Raw genomic sequence first — 11,492 nt, forward strand, 5'->3', positions numbered from 1 at the left:
CTTACATTACTGGTGAAATTCGTAAAAACCCCATTTTGAAAATTCTACCTCCCCAAAAAAATTCCATAAAAATTTCGGTTTTTGGAAAAACATGTTTTTTTAAAACGGCTGTAGCTCGAAAACCGTAAGAGCTAGAATCGATTTGAAGAAAAATCGTAGGTTCGCAACTAAATTTTCTACAAGACAGTTTTGTCAAAGAAGGCGTCATATCGAAATTCGCACTCCTTCACCTTCAAAAAACGCTTTAATTCCAAAAATTGTGAAAATCCCCAATTTGTTTACGTGTTTTTAATTTTTAAGACGATTTTTCGTATATATATTTCCACTTTTTATGCTCCCAACATTGAGAGGAAAGTCCCCAAAGTGACCTTCTATAATTTTAACATACGGAAAAAAATTAAAAATGGTGGATTTTCAATCAAAAAGATAATTTTTAACGCATTTTCTTATGGAGAATTAGAATAATTAGACAGGCATATAATTGGGCACTTCTAGACGTTCCAGGGAGTTGGAATTTGGCACGCATATGGGTCTTGGGCCCGAACGCCCGGGAAAATTCCGAAAAGTCGCCTTTTTCCCTTTCAACCCTCCTTAAATTAACAATTCAAGGATCATATCTTCCTTCCTTGATTGATATTTAAGTATTTTTAATTTAGTAATTGATATCTCAGTAAGGTAAATAGGGAGGATTAAGACTGTTCGTAGTTGTAGTTTACTTTCTATACACTACGCATCTGGGGTTTCTTTTATTATTTTTAAGATTGCAACTGTTTTTAGTTTAAATATTCTCCTTAATTATCCTCTTTCCAAATGCATTATATGGTAATACATTCTGCAGGAGATTGGTTAACACATTCAGGACCATGTAACACAATAATCCTCATAAACGAAGGCAAGGTATTATGATCACTGCTATTGTGCCACAACTAAATCTTTCTACACCATGTCTTTTTTTAATTCTTTAAACTATAACATTTTGTCTAAATAAACAACTATTAGAAGCATAGAGGACGATAATTTATTCGATGGTACATGACAAGAAGGAAATTAGACAAAATATAATTATTGTGACGCCTGATTTACCGGCTCTGGAGGATTGTTGGGAGACTCCCCAGCTTAAGCTTGAGGAGCAGATAATTCTTCGTGTTTGCGACCTCGACGTCTGCGCGTGCTTCTACGAGACCTGCGTCTTCGACGAGCCATGGTGAGATCATCTAGGTCATCTCTTCTCCTAGCGTGTCTTGTAGATCTCTTACGGCGAAGACGAGCCATGGTGAGATCGTCGGAGTCATCTCGCCTCCTAGCGTGTCTTGTAGATCTCTTACGGCGACGACGAGCCATGGTGAGATCGTCGGAGTCATCTCGCCTCCTAGCGTGTCTTGTAGATCTCTTACGGCGACGACGAGCCATGGTGAGATCGTCGGAGTCATCTCGCCTCCTAGCGTGTCTTGTAGATCTCTTACGGCGACGACGAGCCATGGTGAGATCGTCGGAGTCATCTCGCCTCCTAGCGTGTCTTGTAGATCTCTTCCGGTGACGACGAGCCATAGTGTGATCGTCGGAGTCAACAATGCGACGTCTTATAGACCTACGTCTTCTTCGAGCCTGGATAATGCTATGTCTCCTGAGTCTTTTGCTAATAGACCTTTTCCTGCGTCGAGCATCTATCAGTTCACTGTCTGCTTCACGTTGCCGTCCCGTTTGTCGACGGCTTCTCCTTTTGTACCGATATCTTTGTTGTCTGCGACCGCGGGCTGCGACTACCTCATCATTGTCGTCGTGACGTCTAGCTCTTCGACGCTTTAGTGATCGTTTGCGTCTCCGACGTGCCTCCAAGATTGTGTTCAGTGCAGGGTGAGGGTAGAAGCGGTTTTGTCTGACAGTCAAGAATCCCTTTTCTACTGCTAGTTTCAAAGACTTCTTATAGTCCGGGAGAGTTTTGAGGCCGTAGTTGTGACGTAGAAAGTCAGCGACATCTGAGACGCTAACTCCTTTCTTCTTATCGAGGTACACCACCGCTGTCACGACAAGACCTACATTTTGATTACACCTACACGCTCTCAACATTTTGTCCAAATTTGAATTTTCTCGCAGCTAATTTTGATACACCTTTTCTATGAAGATTAATTTAAAAGTGAACTGTTGCTACGCAACATATTTTTATTACAATATAAGTGGTTTAAGTATTTTATGCAATCCAAATGGTTAGTTTTGGTTTAACACCGGAACCGTCATCAGGCTTCACAAGAAAATTGTCGCTTCTTGAGAAGGTCGTCACAGTTCACACAAAAAATTGCAAAACATCGAAACATTAAAAACACGACACGCATCTCTATATTTATCTCTTCTAGATGAGCTAGAGACGTGAAATTTTCGGTGTTTTGTAGGTCTAGTGCTCAAACCCCCGGAAAAATCCGAAAAGTGGCATTTCCCCTTTTAACCCCCCCTAAATTAACAATTTCCCCCCCATGTTATTCTTATGAGAAATATCGTTGAAAAACACCAAATTTGGTAAGCTCATCTGAACCGTTTAGAAACGTGCTAGAGACTTGGAATTTGCGTATTATTGTACTATGGGATCTTACATTACTGGTGAAATTCGTAAAAACCCCATTTACAAAATTCTACCTCCCCAAAAAAATTCCATAAAATTTTCGGTTTTTGGAAAAACATGTTTTTTTAAAACGGCTGTAGCTCGAAAACCGTAAGAGCTAGAATCGATTTGAAGGAAAATCGTAGGTTCGCAATTAAATTTTCTACAAGACAGTTTTGTCAATGAAGGCGTCATATCGAAATTCGCACTCCTTCACCTTCAAAAAACGCTTTAATTCCAAAAATTGTGAAAATCCCCAATTTTTTTACGTGTTTTTAATTTTTAAGACGATTTTTCGTATATATATTTCCACTTTTTATGCTCCCAACATTAAAAGAAAAGTCCCCAAAGTGACCTTCTATAATTTTAACATACGGAAAAAAATTAAAAATGGTGAATTTTCAATCAAAAAGATAATTTTTAACGCATTTTCTTATGGAGAATTAGCATGTTTAGACAGGCATATAATTGGGCACTTCTAGACGTTCCAGGGAGTTGAAATTTGGCACGCATATGGGTCTTGGGTTCGAACGCCCGGGAAAATTCCGAAAAGTCGCCTTTTTCCCTTTCAATCCCCTTTATATTTACAATTCCCCCCCCCCATGTTATTCTTATGGGAAATTAAATTGAAAAATACAGACATTCGTACGCTCATGTGAACCGTTTAGAAACGTGCTAGAGATTTAAAATTTTGTAGTTTTGTAGTACGGGATCTTACATTACCGGAAAAAAATTCGTAAAAACCCCATTTTCAAAATTAACCACCCCAAAAATTTCTATTAAAAAAACCCATTTTTTGGAAAAATACGCTTATTTTAAACAGCTGTGGCTCGAAAACCGTAAGAGCTAGAATCAATTTGAGGAAAAAACGTAGGTTCGTAATTAAATTTTCTACAAGACAGTTTTGTCAAAGAAAACCTTCAAAAAACGCTCTACTTCAAAATTGTAAAAATCCTAAATTTTTTTACGTGTTTTTAATTTTTTAAACAACTTTTCGTACATATATTTCAACTTTTTATGCCCCCAACGTTGAAAGGAAAGGACTGAAAATCGTGAACCTGGAATTAAATTTTCTACAAGACACTATTATGATTTTTTCAGAAATTGCACATTTTCACCTTCAAAAAACGCCCTACTTTAAAAGATTGTGAAAATTCTATGTATTTATTACGTGTTTTTTTAAATTTTTTAACAACCTTTTGTAAATAATTGGTACTTTTTAGGCTCCCAACTTTGAAAGAAAGGTGCCTAAGGTGACCTATTACATTTTTTAACCTACTCAAAAAATAAAAGTGCCGGTTTTTCAGTAAAAAGGGTAGTTTTTATCGCTCTTAACACATTTGTAATGTAGAATTAGTATGCTTTGACAGGCAAACTAGACTTAAAAGTAAGTAGGTAAATTATGGATGTTTAACAACAGAAAAAGCTAGATAGTGACCAATCCCATCTTAATCCCCCCCCTCGATCATCCCCCTTTATAAAATGTATGTTAAACTGTAAAATAAATAGAAAATGATAAAGATTTTTGCAGAAGCGAGGTCAGCCCCCGAAGTGTACAAATGGGGGCCCATTCTTATTACTGATGATTTTAACCCCCCCCCCCGGCCCCCCAAGGGCCCTACTATAGCTTTTGCGATCTATACCCCTTAGATTGTAACGTTATTGCTATATTATTATCGCTAAATCTAGGTATACCGTAAATACCTAAGAAGGTTTTGGAGCACCAAACACACATCGAGACTCTAATATGTCAGGACTTGTTTAATCGTCTCGTAATCATATACCCTTTATGAATTACCTAGCAACCGCATAGTTATCATAATATTTAGACTCAGAAAACATTATCAGACAAAATCATGTCCCCCGAGGAACATTCCCACTACCCCCAACCAAAAAAGGGGACCTGGGGGCGGAGCCCCCAGCGAGCCAAAGGCGAGTAATCCCAATAACCCGGCATTGTCGGTGTAGGTCCTTATTGCATGTTCTCCTCATTGTACAAGCCAAGACGTTGTTATGGGAACAAGATACTGAGCGACAATTGTTTATTATTTTTTATTATTGATATTCTGAAGTATTTAGATGATTTTCCTTACAGACCAACTACTTTAACAGCTTACCTCATTACTAGTAATTTTTAGACCTGTGTCTATCACTCGATTTTGTTTGACTCTTATAATCTTCATTAGGTTATTACTTAACTTTTTATTTATTCTACATTTAACGGCTACTTTTAATCTGTACTAACTGATGTTGCCCTTTGTATAACTTTAAAGAGTTTCTCCGAATATGGTTTCCTTATACCAATGGATAATTTTTTTATCATACATATGCAGGGTTTGGAGAGACTATCTTGTCTCAAAACAGATTTAGATTTAACTTGAACTGCCATTGGTTGGTTAGGAAAACACTCTTTTCAAAGTTTTTTTATAAGGTAGACATGTATACTAAAAGGGGATAAATTACTCGTGGAGACTAAAAGAAACTTGAAAACGCGGGTAAAATAACTTAGATATTCCAAACTTTTATTTGTGATCATGATGAATATGAACAGTATAACTTTCAAATAACTTGTAACCTTATTTCATATTTTAGGAATTAACAGTTAACATATTACAATTTTAACAATTTCAATGAAAAATCTCTAAAGAGGTAAAAACCTCTTTTTCAGTGATTAGCGCTGCACCAGCTGATCGTAGTCGTAGTACCTTTATGTTGCCAACCTATTTCCAAGCGTAAACGGATTACATGCATAATAAAATCACGCTGTTTTGTGTTGTTTGGTTGGAATACAGTACTGGTATGCGACAAAGTAAAAAATGGACTACAAATTAAAAAGTTGCGGCAAAGTAAGTAAATGCAGCAATTAGCAGCTTTCTGTACTATAATCAGTGCAAGGAAGCCCACTTTGTCGGGTGACTGTAGGGAAAAATTATATTTATTTCATTTGCCTTTCATAGACTAAATTACCAACTATTAGAGTTAGCTTTACAAAAATTCAATCTCACAAAGAAATATGAGAACATTATCACAATTCTCACAGCTTCTACTCAGACACTAAGGTAAAGTGGTACAAAGGTCAAATATGACCAAGGCTAGTGTCTTCCTTTGATGGGAAAATTTGATTTTCAGTTTCTTTGACTCACAACACATCGAGTAGGTGGTTAAAGTGGAAACAGTTAAAAAAGAATTGTCAAGTTTCTATATCTAATTTCCAAGGTTTTGGATTGTAATAACTGCAGCATTTTTCACTCTAACTACTGGATAGTAAACTAAAACTAATTTAAGTTCAATAATCTAAAATTAACTACTGAACATCAAATTAGTTGATGATTTAAATATGTATGACATAAGGTCCATGTAAAAAATTTTAAGAAATGGAAACATCCATGAAAGAATAAACTATCACATGCACATTTAAAAACTTTTTGGATTTGTAAAGTCGATATTCACTTAAATCTTTTACAGTAACATTTCTGGGGTCCAAGTTGCAAGAGATTGTTGTAGCGCTTCAAATGTACATACTTAATTATTAAGATACACTGCAACAAATAATTGAATGAAGAAAGCTTTGATAATAATTATAGAACATATTATTAATACAACTCATTGATACAATGCAACAATATATTCTGATACTATAAAAACTTTATAAAATTGTCTAGGGGTGATCCCAAGACTGCAAATTGGGATCAAACTAAGATGGTTTGCCTCGCATAGTAATTTATGACTATTATTGCATTAAGAATGATTATTATTTTGCAAACACTCAATTCTAAATATTTTATATGTAAAACTAGTTACAGTTATTGTTTACCATATTCTGACAAGGAAACATTATACTACATTTCTTATCATGATAAAACACGTTTTACATTAATTCCACTACTGTTGTTTGTAAATATTGTGTTTAAGTAGTGTTTAGGCATAGCATATTTATCTATAAACTAAATTGTCTTGTCAAAAGCTAATTTTTAAATCCCTTCAAGCTTTCACCAAAATTTAGCTACATTAAACATTGATCCTATCTACCAGTTTTTCCTAAGCTGCATAATTAAACTTCCCATGTTCAATGTTTCGACGATTTCTGTTGTCTTGTACTAAATATTCAATGTTTCGACGATTTCTGTTGTCTTGTACTAAATATTCAATGTTTCGACGATTTCTGTTGTCTTGTACTAAATATTCAATGTTTCGACGATTTCTGTTGTCTTGTACTAAAGAAAAGTGTATATAAAACTGTTCACAAATATAAAGCTTGGCCTCAAAAATCCACGAAAATTCCAAGATAAAAGCTTTAAAATATTTTTTTGTGAAAATGAGATTAAAATGCATATACGCACTGAGACTCAAATGTTCTCTTTCACTACATTTTGAAATACCCTACTGTTGTTCTAGTTTGTAAATTACTAAGGTATATTCGGTAAGATTTGAAGTTGTTTTTTCTAACATCCAACATTAACATTAACAGGTTAATTTAATTTATTCTTTTAAATTCACTTATGTTTATTTTTATCCTTTTCATTTAGTATTTGTGTAAAATTTCTGTAAATATTTTGTTGGAATAAAGATATAGTTCATTCATTCATTTCATTCTTCCAATCAAGACCGACCTAACCCGGTACCTACTACGACTTTTGCGATCTACACAGTTTCAGGGCTTTTTGCTCGATTGCTAAACTAGGACATGAATTTGAATAGATGGTATTTTTGGCCTTTGGAACATCAAAGCAAAAAAAGTAAACCACCCTGCTACAGGTCTTACCATGAGACCTATGTAAAAAGCTTATTAATTTGCTAAGACAAAACAAAATTTCACTCAGCCAAAGATAACTTTCTGTGGGGATCGGCTTAACAGGGATCCACAAAACTCTACGTTAGTATGTAAGAAAACACAAAAAAAAATGGATTAATGATCAGGCCATAGTGAACTTTCTCTGCATTTGAAGAAACCTTCCACAAACAGTAAAATTGCACTGGTATCAAAGTCTATAAATAGTCAAGGTATCCAGTACGCTAAATGCAGTTCAACCCCTTCCAAGGTAAATGTCAACAGTTGGTATCCCTGGTATCGACAACCTATCACAAAGTAACCAGCTCAACAGGGACAACAGACTACACTCTATTGTGGTGACAACTTGACAAATGGCTAATGGCCATTGTCCCGGCTCCTCCGTTTTCTTCGTTTTTATCCAGTAAATCCGTTTACCGTTTAATTGTGTATTAATATGTATAAATGGTCAATACATAATGGATTAAATGTATAGAGTTGATTTTCTTTGACTTCTACAAGTATTTTTTAGTTAGTGTACATGAAGTCATAAGACATTTTTTGGAATACAACCGTGACGAATAAATACATTTTTAATCATAGAAATCTATTATAAAAACCCCCCAACACCTCACCAATTTCTCTTACAACTTTAACTAAATAAAAAATTAAAGTTAAAGTTCACTTATGTTTATTTTTATCCTTTTCCTTTAGTATTTGTGTACAATTCCTGTAAATATTTTCACTCTAACTAAATAAATGATATTTATTTTTGTTAATTAATTTAATATCTTATTAAATTAATAAGATTTTTGGAATTCTTATATAACATTAATCAAAATTGTGAATTGTGTAAGATAATATTTAATTTTGAATATTTTAACTCTTGTAAAACTAGGTTTTTAATTATTTTAAAGCAGCGTAAAATATTCCTGAATACAATATAGTGTTTTGATTTTTATAATAGTAAAATAAACATGACAAAAAAATAAATAAAAGTGTTAATTTAGGATAAAGCTAATAAGACCGGTTAATATAGATTACCAAAATTTATCAAGAAATGATACTAAACAGTGTAAAAAAGTCTCACATATAACATATAAAACGTTTGAGTTTCATTACCTCCATCGTCGGTAAATTTCTCACTCAAATTTTGAAACTGCTATTACGCGCCTGGGGGTTACAGTTGATAATTCAGCAGTACGAGAAGGGTCTTGTGTAAGGGTAACAAAACCTGGGACGCAGCCTCCGGCTACTTTCCTGCACAAGTGTGCACACGTCACCTCTAAATATTTTAGAAATATAAGACCGTCAATTAATACAAAAATATAACACGTCCTTAGTGAATTATTTATCCTGGGAATGCATAATTGTTTAATTACCTTCCCCCAACAAAATTGATGATTATACCAATGGAGTTTTGTAAGGAAGGGTCAACAATTTTTTGAAAACAAATCGGTAAAACACACCATATATTTATGGATATGGCGGGAATCGAACTGATCCAAACTAACCACTGGGCTAACAACACAAGGTTGATTACCACACAGACACAAACACACACACACACACACACACATTATGAAACATTTAGTATTTAATTTACAAGGTACTTAAATGTTACAAGGTACTTAAATGTTACACGTATTTTTGAGGCATGTTGACATTATGAAGCTGAAAACACAGGCTAACTAGTAACCCAAGATTTCCTAATGATATACAATCCATATATTATTTAGTTTATTATACAGTTTTCGCTTCATTTAAGGTAAAAATCTAATTCTAGACCCTGAGCCGTTAGACAACTTTTTCTCCACTAATCAATCTTTTAAAATAGCCAGTGAAAACCTTAAACTAAAAATGTGCCATAATCTTAATAAACAAAAAAATCAAAATAACATTTTATTTTGTTTTGTTTTTAAAAAAAGAGGTTGGCGGCCTCTTTTAACCTTGCATTTGCCCGTCCACATAGACTAAGCGCCCGTGCGTGGATCGTTTACAGCAAAGCAAGGAGTGAGCCGGTACAGTACAAAGGTGAACTGTACTGATAAAATGTTATCGGCAGTGACCAGGATCCGAACCCACGACATCGCTGCCTTGGGCCCGAAGTCCGCGACGCTACCGACTGAGCCACCGACTCACTGCTGTTTTTAATATAAGTAAACACCACGGACTTTAGAACACGGACAGAATTAAGTAAAAATATCCTAAATTTGAACAAGACAATTGACTCAGAAAATTTAATTAGAAGACATGATTGCATTTTATTTTAGGTCAGAATATATTTAGGTCTACACAAATTTTATCATTGTTATTTTCATCCATTTTTGATCTCAACCAATAATAAAAGGCCAACGAACATTTTGCTCACAGCAATGAAGAAAGATATTCCACAATCAACGTTCGTAATGGGTCGCATTGGCAAACAATTTATTTAGCTTTAGAGGGGAAATACGATTTTTCTCAGATATTTGTTTCCTACTGAACCATTTCAAATTTATTGTTTTCTACAGTTAATATCAGTTGCACTGCTTCATAAAGTTAATGATTGTGTAGAATAAATATGTACGAATTACCTTTTTATTTGAAGACGTTTATCTATGTCGTAAAGTGCTTGTAAAGCTTTGTATGTACAATTATTGAAATGTGTGCGACTCTCCGTCCTTTCAATACAAATCTCAAACATATATAAATACTCAATTTACATTCAAACAAGTTTTATTTTATTCCATGTTCATATTTAAACAAAAAATAACATACAAAATAACTGTACACATCATTCAGGTCTAATTCGCTTGATTGATCCTAAACATTTTATAAACATCGATATTGTAGCAAATCGTTATAAATAGATTCTAAATAGATTTGTCAAATAACTTTTCTATCCAAACACGAGGGGTTCACAATTCAAGGGTTTGGGATGTTTCTTCCTAAAACTTTAAAAAATGCCTTCCTTATAGTAAATTACCAAATTGATCAAATTATGTGTTTTGCAAGAGTCTTTCGCATTTGTCGCATCTGAAGACTTTGTGTGATTTTAGACTTTGAAACAGTTTAAACATATGAAATGCAAGCACCTGATCAGAGTTTATGAAACAAGGTAAAACCCCATTATTAAAAGAAAAAAAATACCCCTACAAAACTACTATTGCAATGTTAGCTTGCATTAAATTAGACATACAACTAAAAAGTAATATCTTTCTACAAATAAATAGTCGTAGGAGCTTTTAAGTATTAGAATTCCATTTTAACAATTAAGTGTAAGCTGTGAACCTGAGACACATTACTACAGTATCTATCTACTACAATATTATAAATTGTCAGATTACAAAATATCCCAAAAGAAAAACGCGATTTCAAATCTTTAAGTTTGATTAATTTGTTCACCTGTTGATTGGCACATTCATTTGATGCCCCATCTCTATGGAACCTCTTTAAAATGCAGTACAGATATATTTGCCATGAGGAAGGTGCTCGCAGCTCGAGGCGATGCGTTTCAGGTTTTGTTGCCTTACAAAGACCCTTCTCGTGCTCTTGAATTATTCCCTGTAACCTCAGGTCAAGTGTAAAAGCAGTCAATATTTTGATTATCACTTTTGATTTTGGTCTCATTCCACACAAGTATCCTGTTTTGTAAAGTTGGTAAATAGTGAGAACTGAAGTAATGCGTCTGAGATACAAATTTTATTTCTGAATGTTGAAAAATAATGGTAGGTAGTAAGCCTAATTAAAATAGCATCCCTCGTAGCATTGACTGGGACGGGTGGCGTCATCCTGTTATCCAGGAGGTCACAAATTGTGGATATTTATAGGCATGCACTGTGGATGCGATACTCCCTAGGGTGGATTATCGTCCTCACTAGTGAGTACTACAACTATCCGCAGCGCTATCCTGATAATTAGACCAATTCGTTAATTACAAGGAAAAAATTTGCAAATTACAGTTCAACATGACATTATCGAACTACAGTGAGGCTGTGTTGACCATTAGTTGCAGAGTCGCACTTGAATGATTGGAAATTTAAGAGGCCAAATGCTGATGCTGAACCACATTGCGTTCATTTATAATGACCACTTGAGCTTCACTTCAACGAGCTTGACTCATTGCTGAGGACCAAATATAGAAAACTT

The 11,492-nt window shown here is 34.4% G+C and overlaps 1 protein-coding gene across 1 annotated transcript; it reads right to left on the reverse strand.

The window, feature by feature from the left end:
- Positions 1–1,116: 1,116 nt before the first annotated feature.
- On the reverse strand, positions 1,117–2,067 carry LOC128998185 (uncharacterized). Its single transcript, XM_054424201.1, has one exon. It carries the CDS (start codon positions 2,065–2,067, stop codon positions 1,117–1,119), a length of 951 nt encoding a protein of 316 aa, XP_054280176.1.
- Positions 2,068–11,492: the final 9,425 nt, after the last annotated feature.

Source organism: Macrosteles quadrilineatus, unplaced genomic scaffold (genome assembly GCF_028750875.1).
Source record: "Macrosteles quadrilineatus isolate MER2022 unplaced genomic scaffold, UCM_ALF_1.0 Scaffold_7__1_contigs__length_78375512, whole genome shotgun sequence".
NCBI lineage: Eukaryota > Metazoa > Arthropoda > Insecta > Hemiptera > Cicadellidae > Macrosteles > Macrosteles quadrilineatus.

What these genes read in the sequence shown, in the direction of transcription:
- LOC128998185 (XM_054424201.1), bottom strand. Translation starts at nt 2,067, where the DNA reads ATGTTGAGAGCGTGTAGGTGTAATCAAAATGTAGGTCTTGTCGTGACA.